The sequence below is a fragment of the Lepus europaeus genome, chromosome 9, assembly GCF_033115175.1.
Source record: "Lepus europaeus isolate LE1 chromosome 9, mLepTim1.pri, whole genome shotgun sequence".
NCBI lineage: Eukaryota > Metazoa > Chordata > Mammalia > Lagomorpha > Leporidae > Lepus > Lepus europaeus.
Window position 1 is genome coordinate 6,663,789 of NC_084835.1, and position 20,615 is coordinate 6,684,403.

The following is a 20,615-nucleotide window of genomic DNA, read 5'->3' on the forward strand; positions in this document are numbered from 1 at the left end:
AGCCTTAGAAAGACTCTCAAGGGCAACCTTTCCCCAGGAGCCCTGTCCCTGATGCACCTGCAGAGCCACACACACGCATCCACTCACACACGGACTGCGTGCCCGCTAGGCGCACCCAGGCACTGTGCTAGGCGCTAGGGATTCAAAGCCTTGCTCTCCAGAGGGGTCGGTGTTCTCCAAGCACAGCTGGGAGAGCTTGCTCCTCGTGGGGTGGGGGGACGCTGGCCAATCCACAAAGGCCCAGCTGGGAATGCCCTCCCATAGGCCCACTAGCCAGGCCAGAGCCATACCTCCTCTGTGTGGGCCTATACCCAGGAGGCCGTGTGAGTCTTACTCATCCCAAGGCCAGCGACCGGAAACCAGGGGTCATCCCTGTAACCTACAGCTGCTGTCCTTGCTCAGGAGAGTCAGTCCGTAAACGGCTCACCCCGTCCTGTCCTGCAATTCCCACTAAAACCCCAAAGGCTCCGGCCTAATGCCTTCCCCTCACTCCTGACCTCTGCCTCCTGGGCATGCGGGTGTCATTCTTCCATGGTCCCGGGAGGGCGTGCCATGCCTGTCTCTACAACAGAAACATCAACTCTGTCTCCTTCACAGCCACAGAGAACGGCCGCCTCACGAGAGAACACAAGCTGTAGCACAGAACACGTAGATGGACCCCCATCCCCCATTTACAGAAGAACCCAAGGCTAGTCTGTGAAACATACATTTTCCTGCCACTTAGGAAAAGACTGCTTTATATGGAGCCACATGTTGCTAATAAAGCTCTAACTCATTCATGGCCTCAGGAGAGTGTGCTGGAACGAAGCAGTAGTTGCTAGGACTTGCATCTCGAACACGCGACTTTGGGTGCCATCAAGCCACCTAATGAGCTTCACGCGGGAATCTGCAGGCGTGCCGGCTCTGCTGAGTAAGGCACGGGCGCTTCCCGATTCGGCCTTGTCCAGAACAGGGATGTGGTTGTCCACAGTGCTCCGCACTCAGCTGAGCCCAGCAGCCAGGACTCTGACCCTGGCAAGTGCCACTGATGCAGTGGACCTGCACCTGTCAGCCTTCCTCTCGGAAGGCCAGCTTCCTTCTCCGTAAGTTCCAGCACCGAGGATCTGCGAGCACTGAGGGAGCGTTTGTCTTCGGAGTGCTGACAGTCAGGTTTTTAACAGGCCGCCGTGGTCAGGAATGCGTGTGGGCTCAGGAATTCTGGGCTTCAGCTCACCACAGACAGAGGTGTCAGGGTTTAGTTCAGCACGAACAGGTACAAGAGGAACTAGTTAGCCAAGGAATGGCCTCCTTTTCCAGAACCCAAAGTTCAACACCTAGGTGAAAAAATAATGCGGCCAAACTGGCAAACTTTCATAAAATGCTACTGCAGGAAACTCCAAGTCTCTCCACAGTAACTCACAGCGCATCCCCTGAAGACACCGCTCCTCCCGCCCCTGGGCAGCCAGCAGCAGGCCGCAGGGTCAAGCACCCAGCAAACAGCTCCTCTTCAGAGACAGGAGAGCTGACCGGCTGCAGCGCCGCCTCGCACACCTCGGGTAGAACCTCGGCTCCACCCATTTCACGGATTACTACGCAGTCTTGGTATGCAGAGCTACCCTTTTTCAGCCCGTCTCCTCACCACAAAACTGGGGTAATAACAGTCCTTCATGGTGTGAAGAAATTTAAGTGTGATTACATATGCAAAGCACTGCTAAGGGTTAGACATGTGTTGACCCTGGGGTTGCAACACTCCACTGAGAGGCCAGGAGACAGGCGGCTCTGTAAGGGCCGACACTTAAGGACGCGCTCTGGTGCAAACAGCTGGGGAAGGCTCCTGAGCCGGGTTCGGAGAGGGCGCAGGTGCACACCAGTGAAGCAGGAGGAGAGCAGCAGGACTGGCGCAGGGGCAGCCTGGTCAGAGGCCGAGCGGGGAGGAAGCTTGGTGCTTAAGAAGGTCTGTGAGATCTGAGAATACAGCGGGAAGGGTGGCCAGGTGGAGCTGAGAGGTGAGGCTGGAGAAGATCTGCCCGTGCAGGCCTTTCAGCACGTTCAACAGTCCCTTCCTATTTCTGGGAGGAACAACAAGCCATAGAAGTTTTTAAATAAAGTTTATTTATTTTGAAAGTCAGAGTTACAGAGAGAGAGAGGGAAGGAGAGAGAGTGACCTTCCACCCACTGGTTCACTCCCCAGGTGGCCGTAGCAGCCAGAGTTGTGCCAGGCTGAAGCCAGGAGCCAGTAGCTTCATCTGGGTCTCCCACGCGGAAGGCGGGGGCTAAAGCACTTGGGCCAGCCTCTGCTGCCCTGCCCAGGCCCTGAGAAGGGAGGTCGATCAGGAGTGGACTGCCATCACATGACCCAGCACTGCAGTGGGCAGCTTCACCTGCCCGCCACGGACAATCAGAACGCGAGGGATGAGGAACACTGACCAGAGGCGCACGCTGAGAAAACCCTCCTAGCGGCAGTGTGGCCATCACCGGGCAAACCCGTGGAAACGAGGACACGGGATTATGAGGCTCTGCCCATGGAGACGTGATGCTGTGGCCCCAGAGGGAACGAGGAGATACACAGACGGATTCCAGAGGTAATTAAGGCAACATCCACCAGCCTGATGAGAGCATACAGGCAACAGAGAAGATTCCAAGAATGATACCTCGTTTTTTTGGTCTTAAGAAACTGTCTGAAAAGGAACACTGAAAAAGAATCATGTTTTTATTTTTCTTTAAAAACTTTTAAGGGTCCAGCAAGTAAAGCCATCACCTGTGACAATGGCATCCCATCCGGGCGCCAACTATGGGGTCCACTTCCCATCCAGCTTCCTGCTAACGGCCTGGGATAAGCAGCAGCGGAGGATCCCCCAAGTGCTTGGGTCCCTGCAACCCATGTGGGAGACCTGGATGAAGCACCTGGCTTCAGCCTGGCCCAGCCCTGGCTACTGCAGCCACCTGGGGAGTGAACCAGCAGATGGAAGACCTCTCTCTGTCTCTTCCTCTTTCTCTGCAACTCTTTCAAATAAATAAATCTTAGGAAAAAAAAAAAAAAAAAACCTTTTGAGGGGTGGTGGGACCAAGTGTTCAAATTTGCACACACTTAGTCTGAGGGGTCTTAAAACATCTAAGAGAAGACATTGAGTTCACAGTGGACACAGGTGTCAGGCCCAGGAGAGGCACGGGCAGCAGCCACAAAATTATTAGGAGAAAAATTTAATCTTGACCAGCACCAACAATTAACGGCCTGGTGGAGGACAAACCAGAAAATCAAACGAAAAAGAAAGAGCTGGAGAATCAAGAGGGAAGTCTGGGCACTGTGCCCTGGAGGCGAAGAGGGCGGCCCCGCAGGCACGGCAGGGACCCTGCACCCGACACTGCTCAGGGGCCAAGGGGGAGATCCTGAGATTCCCACGCGGATTCCGCGAACGAGAGATCTTTGGTGACGTCAGCGACAGTGCGCCGTGAAGAACAGGGGCTGGCTGAGCAGCCAGGGGATCAGACCCACGGGAGACACCATGGGGGGAGAAGGGGCGACACGGTGGGAGCTGCAGACAGATAAGAAACTGAGTAAGACGTTTTCATGTGTCCTATGATGGCAAAGCTCCAAGCACATCCACAGCAAAAGGGAGAGGGATAGCTTCTGAGACGAGGGGGGAGCGAGCAGGAGGAGGGACTGGCCTCAGTCGAAGGAGGGCCGTCCCACGACCGTGAAGAGGGCATGAGGACGAGACGGCCCCAGCGCAGGCAGACGCAGTGTCTGACACGGGAGGTCGAGGGCGCCCATCTCCGTTTGAGGCAGGGAGGTCGAGGGCGCCCATCTCCGTCTCCGTTCTTTACAAAGGAGGGCACTACAAGCGTTCTAAAGACCGTGAACCAGTGCTTCACGCTAACCTAGTCCAGGCCACAGAAACAATCTGCCCTTAGGAATCAGAACAGCCACAACAGGATTCCATTCCTAAGCAGAAATACACAGAGACCAGCGGTGAGTCAGAAATCTTTGCCCTGTATGTGGATGCAGTGTTTGTCATTCTGTCAGAGAGCCCATTCTCTTAATGGAAACCGCCGCCCAGACCACCGTGCCCCGGCTCGGAGCGCGAGAACTCACCTGTGCGCCGCCTCCCAGGCTTCCTCTTCCTCCAGCAGGTCTCTGATGATGTCTGAGCTGGAACTGAAAGCACAGGACGTGAGTATCGCCACCGCAACACAGCACCTTTCTACTCACGTAAACGCGCAGGCAGTGCTGGGCGTCTGTCCGGACACAGGACGGACCGGAGGGCTGGGCTGCTTGCTGGCAGGGGGCAGCAGGGGTACGACAGGAAGGGCCACCTCGGGGCCCAGCACAGCACAGGGCGAGGGACCTGCTCACCAGGACTGGGACATGGTTTCTCAGCTGTGCACACTCATCAGAACTCAGCTGTCAAACAGGCTTAATAAACCAGCAAAGCAATCCTGCAACAGTGCCCGACCCAAACAGTCTTGAGACCTCAATTTCCTGTACCAGTCAAACATCAAATCGTGTTTTACAAACTCTGTTCCACTAATAAGATTCACAGGACATGACAAGCTCCTAGGAGCCTTTATACCCACAGTGAAGTAAATTCAATTTCTTTCAATTGTGCTAATGATGGAATTTGTTGTCATGTAACCCAGACATAATACCAGACATGCATTATTAGTTAAACAGTGTTATGCTTTTAATATCTTGTTCTTACTCAAAGATGTAAATATTTTAGAAAAGACAGGTGGGGGATGGTGTTGTGAAGCAGCAGGTTAAGCCTCTGCCTTTGGTGCTGGTTCATGTCCCAGCTGCTCCATTTCCAATCCAGCTCCCTGCTAATGCACCTGGGAAAGCAGCAGAAGACGGCCCAAGTGCTTGGGCCCCTGCACTCACGTGGGAGATCTGGAAGAATCTCCTGGCTCTTGGCTTCGGCCTGGCCCAGCCCCAGCCACTGTGGCCATCTGGGGAGTGAACCTGTGGCTAGAGGCTCTCTCTCTGTCTCTCCTCCTTCTGTAACACTGCCTTTCAAATAAATCCATCTTTTTTTTTTTTTTTAAAGGACATGTATAGAGCAATATGAAAAGAAGCATGTCCTTATGTGACAGACACAGAACACCACGGGCACTGCTGGACAGCTCGGAAACAGGGGTCACCACCACAGGTGCACCATCATCCCCCTCCAAATGAGAAGGAACAGGCCCAGAAATGTTACTCCAATCACACTTCGACGGAAACTCTGTGAATAAAAGTTTAAAATTCATGAAAATTGTAAGTGCCAATGACTCATTCTCAAGTCACTCTGAAGCAACGCTTGCCTGTGATCGTTAAACACAACTCTCTACCAGATACTCTGGCCAGGGGTTCCCCGGAGACTCCGGTTCTCTGGGGGTGGGGAGGGGGGATACAAGCAGGAATCACTCTGGCTCACACGTGGGCTGGCCTGGTGGGGTGCAGGCTCACTGACAGCGCCCTGCCCACTAACGTGCCCTGCTAGCCGTTTCCAGAGCACGTCACAACAGGAGCCCGCTGCTCCCACTAGATACGTTTAGTGTTTGCCACTTGAGAAAAATACATAGTTACTATAGATGAGAAAAATACAAAGTTACTATAGATGCAAGAGCACTTTCAGTTACTCCAGAGGCACGTGAACTGGGAGACACTTTTTTCCACCTACGGATGCACTGGGATGGCTCCTTCAGGCCCTGGGCTGGAGCCCTTGGTCTACCTGTCAGAGGGGCTAACCCCTGGCCCCTGCTCCTTCGTACACTGGGAGTAGCCCCTGCTCAAACGCAAATGGCCCTGAGAAGAGTAACACACGAATTTAACATCAGTCATTCTCACTTTAAGCTGGCTTCCTCCTGAAGCCGCTTAAATGTCGATTTTAGTAGGAGAGAAGAAGCTAAGGTCCTAAAGGGCACTAGAGTGGATCTCAGCAGACTGGACTGACCCAGGAGACCCCCACTGCCAGCCCGTTCCCACCAACACAGCTCTGACCATCCCATTCACAAGACCCCTCCGCCGGCATTCCCTCCTGTGGAGGTATTCCCCATGTGTGACGACAACAGAAGCAGTTTATCTGAACCTTTGAACCTGTTGCCCTCTAGCCCAAAGCCATCCACTCCTCTCCACCTGGACAGCACCAAGGCAGGCTCTCCACTCGGCTCATTCTCTCCCCTAATCACCTGCATGAACCTGAGCAGCACAGTGTCCACTTACTGCTGTGGAAGCAGCAGCCCCTTCCTCTCCTCCCCACAGGGCTACCATTCTGTTAGGAACCCATGAGCTAGGGGTGTGGAGCTGGGGTGATGTCACTCTGGGTCCAGGTGGGCATCACAGGTGACACAGAGGAAGACCAACTTCTGGCCAACACTGCCCCCAACACACACACACACACACACTTTTTAAAGTTTTCAAACAGGAAGGATACAGAGTGTCCATACTATTCCTGCAAAGTGAGCACAATAGGTCGGCCGATCCTGTCAAGCAACCCAGGAGAGCCTGTGATCAACAGGGGCTTTCACATCCCCGGCACAAATCAAGGGTTTGTTAAAGGAAAATATTTGTGGTGCATTAACGCCACAAACCTGTGCTGTGCTGCCTGAGGAAAACAGATGGCAGAGGAGGTGACCAAAGACACACATCCCAGCCCCTCCCCTGCTCCCTCAGGCACTCGCCAGAATGATAACCACATCACCAAATGGACCGAGGCAGCAAATAGGAGGTTAGCGCTCACTCACAACGAGGTTTCAGAAAACCAGCTACAGCCTTTGCTGCAACCCAGTCACCACTGAAATACTCAGAGCTGGTGCCAACATAAGTAAAATAGCAGACAGGGCTGCTAACTCCCTTTCACAATAATGCACTTATTATGTTCTACTCCAGATCGCATTCCTACAACTAAACATGCAATTTCACATACGGTATTTGCAGAGAGACTATCAGGCACAACAATCGAGAGTTATTAAAATTATCACTCTTAGATCTCTTCCTTGAGGATTTAAGCAATTCATATTTTTGAAGTCTTAGTCATCTAATATGCCTTGAAGATCAGAAATTCCTTTAATAGACTTCTAAGGCATTAAAATAAAATCTTCCAAAGGAGAAAAGTAATTACTCACTGGTGTAACTGGGGTAAGGGCACACACGAGCCAACGCAACTCCACTTCTGATGCCTACAACAAGGCAACTGTTCCGAGTAAAGCTCCAGCTTTCCCACTACCGGGGCTGGAGCACCCTGGAGGACCACGGTGCAGACGCTGGAGGGCATGAGGTGCAGTGCGTGAAGGCTACGCTCCTGGAGGACAGCACTCACTGACTGTGATGTCACCACCCAGGCTGGAGTGAGCGCTACAACGGATTACACAACTGTCTCACCAGCAAGGAACACAAACCTTGAATTCTGTAGAATTCCCCACCTCTGGTCCAGAAGATTCCAGGCTTGTTAAAATGCCACACTGAATTTTTCATACCATTTAAATCTTATTTTCAGCTCTAAGTTTCAGAACTTAGTAATTCAGAAAGTTAATCTAGTGAAAGTGTAGACACAATGTGTTCTGGCCTTCCTGGTTTTCCTATATTGTATGCTTGTCATTCTTGGTCTAAAAGCAACACAGCTTCTCGCCAGGCCAAAGAAAACGTTACCCTGGCATCCTGCTCTGTGGCACAGAATTTCATTGAACCGACAGCGATTTTAAACCTGATCTGAGAAGCAAAGTGGCAAACACAAGAGGATGTCTGGCAGCACCTACAGGGAACACGCTGATCTGAGCTTCAGAAAGCCAAGGCACACTCCCGCTTCTGTCACTTAACCTGGGGCAAGTGAGTGACTTCACCCACCCAAGTCTGGACACCCTCACCTAGCAGTCAGAGAACTCATGTGCTTCTAAACAGCTCTTTCTCAGAGGAACGTATACAGTTGGCCAACAGGCACGTGAAAACATGCGCAGCATCACTAATTACCAGGGAAATGCAAATGAAGGGCACAAGGAGATACCACCTTACTCCAACAAGACTGGCAGAGGACAAAGGCAGCCAGGTACTGGCGAGGACGTGGAGACGGCACCCCATACACGCTACTGGAGCATCAACTAGTGTGGCCACGCTGGCAAGCAGGATGGGCACTGCTCTAGACACTGAACGCAGACGAGCCGGCACTGTGGCACAACCCTGTGGTTAACGCCCTGGCCTGAAGCACTGGCATCCCATATGGGTGCCAGTTCAAGACCAGCTGCTCCTCTTCCGATCCAGCTCTCTGCTGTGGCCTAGGAAAGCAGTGGGAGATGGTCCAAGTCCTTGCACCCCTGCGCCCATGTGGGAGACCCAGAAGAAGCTCCTGGCTCGTGGCTTCACATCAGCGCAGCTCCAGCTGTTGTCGCCAATTGGGGAGTGAACCATCAGATGGAAGACCCTCCCCCCACCCCGTAACTCTTTCAAATAAATAAATAAATCTTTTTTTTTTTTTTTTTTTGACAGGCAGAGTGGATAGTGAGAGAGAGAGACAGAGAGAAAGGTCTTCCTTTGCCGTTGGTTCACCCTCCAATGGCCGCTGCGGCCGGCGTATCGCGCTGATCCGAAGCCAGGAGCCAGGTGCTTCTCCTGGTCTCCCATGGGGTGCAGGGCCCAAGCACTTGGGCCATAGCAGAGAGCTGGACTGGAAGAGGAGCAACCGGGACAGAATCCGGCGCCCCAACCGGGACTAGAACCCAGTGTGCCGGTGCCGCAAGGCAGAGGATTAGCCTGTTAAGCCACAGCGCCGGCCAAATAAATAAATCTTAAAACAAAACAAAACAAAAAAAAACAAATGCTGAATGCAGAACCACCACAGGGCCCGCCGTCCCACCCTGGGTGTGCGTGTGGAGGAGACAATCCACCTGCTGACGAGACGTCCGCCTGCCCTTGTCTACTGCAGCACTGCACACAGCAGCCAGGAAGTGGGAACAGCCCACGCGCCCGGCAGGTGGTGAGCGGACAGCTAGCGCGTCACATGTGTCTCGGCCCAGGAAGGACGGACGCTCGCACTGGTGGCGGTGCGATGGAGCTGAGGTCGCAATGTGAGGTGGAAAGCCAAGCACCACTCGAGCTCACCCACGGGTGCAATCTACAGCAAGAGGTGACCTCACAGAAGCTAAACGCACAATGGTGGAGAGACGGGGGTGGGGAAGGATGGACAGGGCCTTGGTTATAAGCGAGGTGGGAGTATCACACAGTAGGGGAAGATAATGTTCAGCTACTGTTTGTTTTCTATAAAAAATAAAAAGAGAAAAGGGATCTTAGACTAACAACAGCACGTGTGAAATGTCTAGCGTGCGGCCTGACACACTGTAAGCCTTCAGTTAATGCCCATCCCATCGTCATAAACAGACCTGGGTTGGAATCACCCGAACAATTACATCAGCACTATGACTCACTCCTAGGAAACCAATCACACACGCTCTGTCTTAGTCTTTGATTCCTGCTGTCTCCAGGACACCATGGTACAAATCCATCAGAACTCGTGATTTATCCAGCATGGCAGGTACAGTGGGGGCTGTGGGTGGAGAAAATGCAAACATCTGCGATAAAAATCCTGGGGATTAAAGATTCCTTGCTGGGGAAATTTTTCTGTCATCTGGTAGCCATCCGCCCTGTTACCCTCTCTCCTCTCTTGACTGTGCCATCTTTAGCGCATCTGCACTGACGGTGGGCAGGGCCTTGGTGACAGCAGGGGACCTGAATAGACCCGAATGAATCCAGCGACCACAGGTCCCTCCTCACACCCTGACCTGGAGCAGTGCTGAGCAGGAGAACAACAGCTCACACGCCAGGCAAGTCAGCAGGGGCTGACAATGACATTAGAAAAGTAAACACCCCAGGTCCAAAACAACCATCACTGACGACAGTGACACATAGTACCATTCTTCTGAGCTACTACCTCTATCCACCATGGTGATAATCACTTTATACACACTGCCTTTAATTTAGAGATGTGCCCAAGGTTGTCTCCCCATTTGTCAGATAGACAAAGGCACAAAGAAATCAAACAACAGATACAGCAAGGCAAAGCTTGTCGTCTTCCTCATCATTGCTGTAGAAGAATCTAACGCTATTAAATTAAATGCTGCTCATCTACAAGAGGTAAGGTCACTGCCTCCTACCTATTTCTCAAGGAGGGTTTTACCAGATAACCACCAAGGAGGCTGAGAGAAAGCAATGTGAAGACCTTCACTGGTCTCAACTGGATCCAGAAAAAGGTTAAAAAAAAAACCCGGACAAGAAAAAAAGATTAAAAAACGATTTGTCAAGTAATACAAAGCAAAATCCTTAATATGAAATGAAATCAAGCAACAATAACTCAAGTTTATGTTCAACTCACAAAGCAGTCACAACGTATGATCACCTCACTGCTCTGGAAGATCATTCAGGGAGGTGAGCAAAGCTCAGGGAGACAAACAAAAATCCTTTCCTGCAGGCAACTTTCTAGAGGCAGGCGCCAGGCACGCGCAGCTCACAGGGTCCCAGCAGTTTCAAGGAGAGGCTCTCACAGAATCTCGACCAAAGATGCATTCTCCCAAACCAAATGTCCTGTGCATCAAAACCCACCACACACTCTCATCAATTCCTTCAAAAATGCAAAAGATACTAAAGAACTATCCCATGTTTCCATATTCCTCTCTCTCTTTCTCTTTTAAATACTTATTTGAAAGGCAAAGTTACAGAGGCAGAGAGAGAAACAGAGAGAGAGAGAGATCTTCCAGCCACTGGTTTATTCCTCAAATGGCTGCAACCCGGGACGGGGCTGATTTGAAGCCAGGAGCTTCTTCTGAGTCTCCCAGGAAGGTTCAAGAGCCCAAGTACCTGGGCCACCTTCCACTGCCTTCCCAGGACACAGCAGAAAGCTGGATCAGAAGTGGAGCAGCCAGGATGTGAACCGCTGCCCCTATGGGATGCTGGCACTGCAGGAGGCAGCTTCACCAGTTATGCCACAGCGCTGGCCCCTCAACATTTTTTCTAGCAACTTTCAACACAGTTCAAAGATACTTTCAGAAAAAAGAGGACAATGAAACATAAAACAGTAACATATATTAGCAGAAAAGATTTTGTGACACAGACTCACAGAATGACAAATGCCATAAATAGCACTCTGGCCTCAGAATCAGCCCTTAAGGAATTCGAATCTGACTAAAAAGCCCACGAGAGCATTTTCAGGCATGGAAAGACAAGACACTGTGGCAAAAATGACCTAAATGAAAGATCTCTGTGAGTGAGATCCCAGTGGAAAGAAGGGGCCATCAAAGAAGGAGGTACCTTTCTCTGTAGGGAGAAGAGAACTTCCACTTTGATTATGGCCCTGTCTAAATAAGGTTGGAGTCTGTGGACTCAAGAGGCTTCCATAGCCTTGGTAGCTCATGACAAGAGCCTCAGGTGATCACTGATGTCATACATAAGAGTGTCAATTGTTAAATCAACAACAAGAGTCACTGTGCACTCACTCCCCACGTAGGACCTCTGTCCTTAATGTGTTGTACTATGAGAATTAACAGTGAAACTAGTCTTCAAACAGAACTTTATACTCTGTGTGTCTGTGTGGGTGCAAACTATTGAATTCTTCACTTAGTATAGAGTTGATCTTCTGTATATAAAGATAATTAAAAATAAATCTTAATGAAGAATAGGATGAGAGAGGGAGTAGGAGGTGGGACAGTTTGGGGGTGGGAGGACAGGTATGGCGGGGAGAACTGCTATAATCCAAAAGTTGTACTATGAAATTAATATATTTTTTTTAAAACATACTATCAAATCTTCCAATTATGAACGTTTTTGGGTAGGCCCTTGGCCTAGCAATTAAGATGCCCATGTCCCATATATGTTACTGTTTTATGTTTCACTGCGCTCTCTGAGCTGACTGTCCATGTCAGTGGCTCAAGGCTATGTTGGCACAGCACACTGAAGCAAGCTACCATGGGCTGGTGAGACTCTGGGCGCGCAGGGTGGCTCAAGGCCACTGCAGCATTTCTGGGCTCCCCCTTCACCTCCTATTCTAGCATGCACTGAAATACCATCATTCTCTATGTGCACAAGAAAACGCCTAGAAACAACAAATTAAAAAGCATTACTCTGGGCCCAATCACTTCAAATTCTTACAGAAGTGCTGTGTTTTATTTATAAGGAACAGAAATAAAGAACATTAGGTTAGTTACCAAATGCTGGAGTTCTCTTGGCTCTCCACAAAAATTCAAGTTTGAAATCAAATTAAATATTTGTGCTGATGTTAAAGTTACACAGTTAAGAAACAAAAAGAGGGCACCTCTGTGAGGCTAATGAAGGGAACAGATTTTTTTTTTTTTTAAGATTTATTTATTTATTTGAAAGTCAGATTTACACAGAGAGAGGAGAGGGAGAGGGAGAGGGAGGGAGAGAGAGAGAGGTCTTCCATCTGCTGGATCACTCCCCAACTGTCTGCATTGGCCGGATGCTGCGCCGATCCGAACCCAGGGGCCTGGAACTTACTCTGGGTCTCCCAAGCAGGTGCAGGGGCCCAAGGACTTGGGCCATCTTCTACTGCTTTCCCAGGCCATAGCAGGGAGCTGGGTCAGAAGAGGAGCAGCTGGGACTAGAACCGGCACCCATATGGGATGCCAGCACTGCAGGCGGCGGCTTTACGGGCTACGCCACAGAGCTGACCCCAGGGAAGTTTAAAGCTAAGAAAATATTCACTGCTCTAACCAGACACTGGTGCAGACTCTCAAGTTTAATGGGCAGGAACAAAATCATGGGGCTTCGTTTTGTTTTTACTCTGCCACCTATTGGTGGTGCAGATGACTGACAGAAACAGAACCCAAACCCTGAAAGATAGGAGATCGCAGCCACCAGTTACACGACAGCCCCAGGGACACAGGCGAAGGCAAGCGGCAAACCAAAGACGAAGCTTCCTTCTGATACTTCGGAGGACTGGACGTGACTTCCAGTTCCTGGGCTCACAGGAACCCGAGGGTTGAGAATGAAGATGGGGTGAGACCGGCACGTCTCCTGCACAGCAAGGCAGACCTCTGGTCACCTACTCAGCTGCTCACTCGGACAATGCACAGGCAGCTGCCCCCGCGGGATCGGCCAACGCCAACCACCCAATGCAACATCAAAGTTCACGCCGCAAGCTCCCAGTCTGAGGGTCTGCTGAAGGAGGAAGACCATTCCAGACACACCTGGAGTGCTGCACTGCGGGCACGGAACACTCAGCCTCCCTGAGACTCAGCTCTCACACCAGCGTTAGGCTCAGTGATCAAAAGTATATGAGGGGCCGGCACTGTGGCGTAGCAGGTAAAAGCCACAGCCTGTGGTACCAGCATCACATATGGGCACCGGTTCAAGTCCTGGTTGCTCCACTCCGACCCAACTCTCTGCTGTGTCCTGGGAAAGCAGCAGAAGGTGGCCCAAGTCCTTGGGCCCCTACACCCGCATGGGAGACTGGGAGGAAGCTCCAGACTCCTGGGTTCAGATCGACGCAGCTCAGGTTGTTGCTGTCACTGGGGAGTGAACCAGAGGAAGGAAGACTCCTCTCTCTCTCTCTCTGCCTCTGCCTCTCTGTAACTCTGACTTTCAAATAAATAAATAAATCTTTTTTTTTTTAAGAATATGAGAAGAAACATACCTCCAAAACTGTATGCATCTCAAACTTTAAAAACACTTTATCTGAAAGCCAGCGAGGTGGCAGAGAGATAGAAAGAGGGCAGGGGAGACAGGGACAGGGAAGAGGAGATCTGTCGGTTCACTCTCCAAACACCCAACAACTAGGGTTGGGCCTGGCTGAAGCCAGGAGCCAGAACCTCCATCTGGGTCTCCCATGTGGGTGACAGGGACCAAAGCCCTTGAGCCATCATGTGCTGCCTCCCAAGGACTGTGCTGGAGTCAGGACACAAACACAGGCTCCCAGATATGGGACAGTGTCGGCACCAAATGCGCAATCCCACCACAAGCTTCCAACAGTACACGTTTTTAATTTATTTGAGCTTATCCATACCCCAGTAACAGGTTATAAACGGCTCTAATGTGCTTCCTAGTACAAGAGCAGTATACTAAGGCCACGCGACAACGAAATCTTAAAGGCTTTGACACTCGGACTTTGCAGAATTACCTAAAAACAAATTTTAAACAGAAGCCTGTGCCACCAAAGCCTATCACTTCTGAACGCCTGAGTTCCTCTGAGCTACAGGAACAATACGCACCACTTAGTGGCAAAATCAATAAGAGCAGGCCAGATCAGCGATTTAATATGTACCCATGTTCCAGAATGTATTTGTGTGGGAGCAGAGCACCGCGTCCCAGCGCGGCAGAGTGTGCTCTCAATCATGTCATGACGCCCGGAGGACAGGAAGTGGAAACAGCTTACCCCAGGAAGTCAGCGCACACGATCATCCCACGGCTAATTACACTCTGCCTTTGCCTGCATTCCACGCTGAGGCACCTTTCCCCCAGATTCTGTAGGTCTCCTAGGAGACCTTGCAACTTCTGTTCCTCCGACGGAAAAATAAAGGCAGAATCAAACAAAAAGGGAGGGAAAAAAACAACTTTCAATCTTGAACAACTGGCAAAAACACAAAGCTCCAAGAGCACGATGCTCTGAATTACGCTCTACCGCATCAAACTTCAGTCATCAGAACAAGGTCATTCACATGCTGATTCTGATTTTTTTTTCCAACTAGAGAAAGCTCTTAGCTGGCCACCTACGTCTAGGAGTCTGGGAATAACGGACGTAAAATAAGTATTAATGGTGTGTGTAACACTTAGAAGGAAGTGTAGTTCCTACAGGCCTCACGTTTAGTCTTCTCTAAGCGGTGGCACAGGGGCTAAAGCCATGACCTGCAGTGCTGGCTTCCCTTATGAGTGCGGGCGCGAGTTCCGGCTGCTCTGCTTTCAGTCCAGGTACCTTCTAACGTGCATGGGAAAGCAGCGGAGGATGGCCCAAGTGCCTGGGCCCCTGCAATCAAGTGGGGGACCCAGAGGAGTCTCCTGGCTCCTGGCTTCAGCTGGGCCTAGTTCCAGTCACTATGGTCATTTGGGGAATGAACCAGCAGAGAGATTATTTCTGTCTCTCCTTCTCTCTCTCTCTGTAACCCTGTCTTTCAAATAAATCAATCAATAAATTTTAAAAAAAAGTGTACCCTTGACTGTTTCTTTTTCTTATTTTTCTTTTTAAATGAAGAACTGAATTCTGAATTTTGCAGAAGAGTCCATATTCTACCTCAGTTTTAGCATCAAGCCATATATAAGCAAGAAGCACATGGGACAAGGATTCCTATAAAGTTTACATAATATCTGAAAAATAAAAATAAACAGAAACACAATTTTAAAAAGTCAACCCTGGGGCCTGTGGCATAGTGGGTAAAGTTGCCGCCCGCAGTGCCAGCATCCCATATGGGCACCAATTTGAGTCCTGGCTGCTCCACTTCCCATCCAGCTCTCTGTTATGGCCTGGGAAACCAGTGGAACATGGCCCAAGTCCTTGGGCCCCTGCACCTGTGTGGGAGACCTTGAAAGAAGCTACTGGCTCCCACCTTTGGATCGACACATCTATGGCCATTGTGCCCACTGGGAAATGAACCAGTGGATGGAAGACCTCTCTCTCTCTCTCTCTCTCTCTTTCTTTCCCTCTCTGCATCTGCCTCTCTGTAATTCTACATTTCAAATAAATAAATAAATCTTTTTTTTTTTTTTTTAAGTCAACCTCAGGGCTGCCGTTGTAGTGTAGCAGGTAAAGCCATCACCTACAGTGCCAGCATCCCATGTGGGTGCCAGTTTGTGTCCTGGCTGCTCTGCTTCCGATCCAGCTTCCTGCTAGTGCCCTGGGGAAGCAACAGAAGATGGCACAAGTGCTTGGGGTTCCTGCCACCCATGTGGGAGACCCGTAGGAAGCTCCTGGCTCTGGCTTGGCCCAGCTTCAGCTGTTGCAGTCATCTGGGGAATGAACGAGCAAATGGAAGATCGATCTCTCTCTCTCTCTCTCTCTCTCTCTTTCCCCACCTCTGTAATTCTTTCAAATAAATAAATAAATCTTAAAAAGAAAATCAACCTTATGCTAGTATTAACACATCATGTCAGCCAAAACTCTCAACACCATGTTATCACATGTGAGCGACAACCTGGCATTACTACCTGGTAACACACCAAAAGCACCATTTGTTAAGTGTGGAACCAGGAAAGAACTGCCGATTTCTATGAACACTTGAAGATTTATTTATTTATTTGAAAGTCGAAGTTACAGAGAGAGAGATTATCACATCTGCTGGTTCACTCCCCAGATGGCTGCAATGGCCAGGGCTGGGCTGGGCTGAAGCCAGCAGCCAGGAGCCTCATGTGGGTCTTTCACATGGGCAGCAGGGGCCAGAACACTCGGGCCATCTTCTGCTGTTTTTCTCAGGCCATAAGCAGGGAGGTGGATTGGAAGTAGAGCAGCTGGGACAATACAGGATGTCGATGCCACAGGTGGTGGCTTTATCTGCTACACAACGCCAGCCCCTTTTATGAACACTTGAGGTGCACAAGCTACAATGAACTGTGACACCTCAAAACTCTCTCCTGATGGGTTGTTATATCATGGCAGTTTGAGAAATGTGTTAAAAACAAAAAGAACTGCTACCTAGGATGGACTCAGAATGCTGACAAATTAAGAATTATAAAACAGTAACAACAAAAGCTATTATAAAGAAGCCCATCAGATTACCCAATGAAAATGTTAATTAAAAAAAAAAAAACACAAAAGTGCCAGCATGAACTGCCTGAGAACAACAAAAAAAATCTTATTATTTAACCACAACTGTCCTTCAGCAATGAGTCCTTAAGAAAAATATTCTCCCCTGCTCCTGAAGAACCACTGTCCAATTCACTCTCACCACACAGATTCAGCAACAAACACCTGGTAACAGAGGAGAATGAGGGACCGGCGCTGTGGCTCCGTGGGTTAAGTCGCCGCCTGTAGCACCAGCATCCTGTATGGGCACCAGTTTGGGTCCTGGTTGCTGACTTCCAATCCAGCTCTGTGCTAACGTGCCTGGGATAGCAGCAGAGGACGGCCCAGTGCTTGGGCCCATTCAACCACATGGGAGACCAGGAAGAAGCTTCTGGTTCCTGGCCTCAGCCTGCCACGGCCCTGGCCACTTCAGCTATTTGGGGAATGAACCAGCAGATGAAGAGAGATCTCTCTCCCACTCTCCCTCCCTCTCTCCTTCCCTCCCTCCCTCTGCCTCTGCCTCTGCCTCACCCTCTCTGTAACTCTACCTTTCAAAATAAATACACCTTTTTTTTTTCTTTAAATGCAGAGTTATACACAGAAAGGAGAGGCAGACAGAGAGGTGTTCCATCAGCTAGTTCCCTCCCCAACTGGCCACAACGGCCAGAGCTGCGCCCATCCGAAGCCAGGAGCTTCCTCCAGGTCTCCCACATGGGTGCAGGGGCCCAAGGACTTGGGCCATCTTCCACTGCTTTCCCAGGCCATAGCAGAGAGCTGGATTAGAAGTGGAGCAGCCGGGACTCAAACCGGCACCCCTATGGAATACTGGCACTGCAGGCAGCGGCTTTACCCACTATGCCACAGCACAGGCCCAAATAAATACATCTTAAAAAAAAAAAAAGAGGAAGAAGAAGAAGAGGGTGAGAGGGCTTGTCTTCTTCAAGGGCAGGGCCATATCCCCTGGGAGGATACTGTAAAAAGTAAAAAGAGTAGCACAAGAAAAAAGACACATAACAAATGAGGAGGAACATAATAGTTCTTCCCCATGCTGCATTTACATGTTAACTTTTAAAGGCATAACTAAATGCACTTTAGCACACCCACTTTTAGTGTGCCCTATAATGAATTTATGTAACTAAATGTAATGTGTAATATTACATGAAAAGAAGAAAGAATAGTTTTTTAAAAAGAATAGCTTAATAATTAAACTTACTATAATCCAGCAGCTCCCAATTTTCTACTTAAAAACAGTTTTGATGACTTTGGTTTTTACAATATTCAATACATTCTTTGGATATTTTCATACCAATATTCCTCTTTCCCTGTTGTATCTTTTTTATTTTAGAAAAAAATTAATATTTGACTTATATATTTATATATTTGTATTTGAAAAGCAGTGAGAGACAGACACAGACAGAGTGACAGAGATGTCCCAACTGTGGCTCCCTCCCCAGATGCCCACAAGAGCCAGGGTGGGGCCAGCGGAAGCCAGGAGCTGGGGACTCAGGGCAGGTCTCCCAGGTGGGGGCAGGGACTCAAGTACTGGAGCCCAGGGCGTGCACCAGCAGGAGGCTACAATGGACAGCACAGCCAGGACTCCAACGCACGCCCTCTGACATGGGGCGCAATGTCCCCAGCAATGTTTCAACCACAACATGGACGCCCACCCCAAAACTTGTAGTTTAAATCAAGTTTACTTTCACAGAAAAGTTGCAAAGGTAGTGTGAGGAAGTCCAGGTTGGAATGGGGAAGGGGGAAGTCTCTTTCAGAGGGTTCAAAACGCATGTCTCCCCCAGAAGCTGCCTTCAGCAAGATCCCAGCGCCAACAGTACTCAAGCTGCCAGTTTCATCAGAAGAGCAGAGGAGCGCTGACTCCACCCTCTGAGTTCTTCGCTGGTCCCGAGAACAGAAAGGAGAAGCGACCAGCACATCTTCTGGTGGCACCCCTGTTCAGTCGCGAGCAAGCGAGGCAGAACCAGGGTTCCGGCCTTTCAGAGGCTTTATCCCCACCCTCTGATTATTAGCTGCTCTTCTGTTTTTTCTCCCAAAATTGTGCTTAAGACTCAACCTACACAGTTTCTTGGGTCTGCCTCTCTTGGAGCTCACCTCCTGGCTGCCGGGGCAGGAGGTTTCTGACGGACATACATTTTGCTTTGCCCACTGCCCTATCCACAAAAACTGTTCTGTGTGAAATAAGAACTAAGGCCATCGGGGCTGGCACTGTGGTGTAGTGAGCTAAGTGTCCGCCTGTGGCACAGATATCCCATACAGGCGCTGGTTCTGGTCCCAGTTGCTCCTCTTCTGGTCTAGCTCTCTGTTAAGGCCTGGGAAAGCAGAAGATGGCTGGGCCCCTGTACCCACGTGGGAGACCCAGAGGAAGCTTCTGGGTCCTGGCTTTGGATTGGCCCAGCTCTGGCCATTGCGGCCATATGGGAGGTGAACCAGTAGATGAAAGAACTTTCTCTATGGCTTTCTCTCTGTGTGTCTATGACTCTATCTCTCAAATAAATAAATAAAATCTTAAAAAAAAAAAAAGAACTAGGGCCACTTTTTTTCTTTTTTTTTTTTTAAAGATTTATTTGAAAAGCGGAATTATAGAGGGGCAGAAGCAGAGAGAAGTCTTCCACTTGCTGGTTCACTCCCCAAATGGACACAATGGCCAGAGCTGGGCCGATCCAAAGCCAGGAGCCAGGAGCTGCATCAGGGTCTCCTGTGTGGATGCAGAGACCCATAAGTGATGCCAGCACTGCAGGCGGTGGCTTTCCCAGCTAGGCCACACTGCACCCCTCCCCCCGCCCCCGCGCTTTTCTTTATCACCATTTTCCCTGTAACAACTGTAGACAAGGTTGTGGTTTATTCTACACTGGACTTCCTCTATGGTTAACATCCCATGTCACTATGATAGATTAATCACAGCGAATGGAGCAACATAAATACATCACTAATGCAGAGTCCACACCTGGCCCTACGTCGTTCCCTCCCAGCTTCCCACCCAGGGCGCCCGACCACGAGGTCACCAGTTTCCTAGGTTCTCAGAGCTCTCCTTCTCTGAGGAGCGCTGGTTGATGTGTGTGACACAAAGACCCTCAACGGGAGGCTGTCTGATGTGTTCTTCATAATAGGACTGAGAACACGAGCTTTGAGGAGGGAGACCACAGAGGAGCAGGCTCACTCTCGTAACCCTTGTCTAGGGCACACACAATCAGTGTGATGCCGACCCCGGTCACCAGCTGAGGAGCTGTCCAGCTTCTTGGGACGAAGCCATGACAAGCAGGGGATTTACATCTATCCCCTTGAAGGAAAAGAATCAACATCAATTAGTTGCAATTTCTATGTCCAGAAGAATTACCTTTTTTTTTTTTTTTTTTTTTTGGAGACTGAGAGAGAAAGAGAGAAAGAGAGAAAGAGAGAGAGAGAGAGAGAGAGAGATCTTCCATCTACTGGTTCACTTCAAATAGCGACAATGGCCAGGGCTGAGCCTGACCAAAGCCAGGAACCAGGAGCCTCTTCTGGGTTTCCCAGGCACTTGGGCCATCTTCCATTGCTTTCCCAGGAGCATTAGCATAAAGCTGGGGCTTGAACTGGTGCCCGTATGTGCAGCTGGCGCCATCAGTGTAGCAGGAGGAGCTTTTTCGGCAGTGCTACAGTGCCGGCCCCAGAACTGTCTATTCTTCCTCATTACGTTTTTATTAGTACAAACTCATGGAAGTTTTTTTTTACTTTAAGTTAGTCCAATCCAACTTTATTTATGTTACTGCTTAAATTACTCCAGCATTGGGCACGGGAACTCTTTCAGCTGGCTCCTGTGTCCCTCTGATGAGTCCCAGTTAAAGGGGCATCCAGGTAAAGACCCTGTGGCATAGAAAGATAAGCCACAACCTGCAGCTCTGACATCCCACATGGGTGCCAGCTGCAGTCCCCCTGCCCCACTTCCGATCCAGCTCCCTGCTA

The 20,615-nt window shown here is 49.9% G+C and overlaps 1 protein-coding gene across 5 annotated transcripts in view; it reads right to left on the reverse strand.

Annotated features, from left to right (window-relative positions):
• RAD18 (RAD18 E3 ubiquitin protein ligase) overlaps positions 1–20,615 on the reverse strand; it is a 121,154-nt gene that overhangs the window by 13,757 nt on the left and 86,782 nt on the right. For all 5 annotated transcript variants that reach the window (XR_009866743.1, XR_009866744.1, XM_062200360.1 and 2 more), the window contains one exon: positions 4,073–4,135. Coding sequence is in view for 3 of the 5 variants with exons in the window: in XM_062200360.1 (XP_062056344.1) it covers positions 4,073–4,135 (63 nt within the window). In the remaining 2 variants the exon portion in view is untranslated. The remainder of the gene's footprint in view (positions 1–4,072; positions 4,136–20,615) is intronic.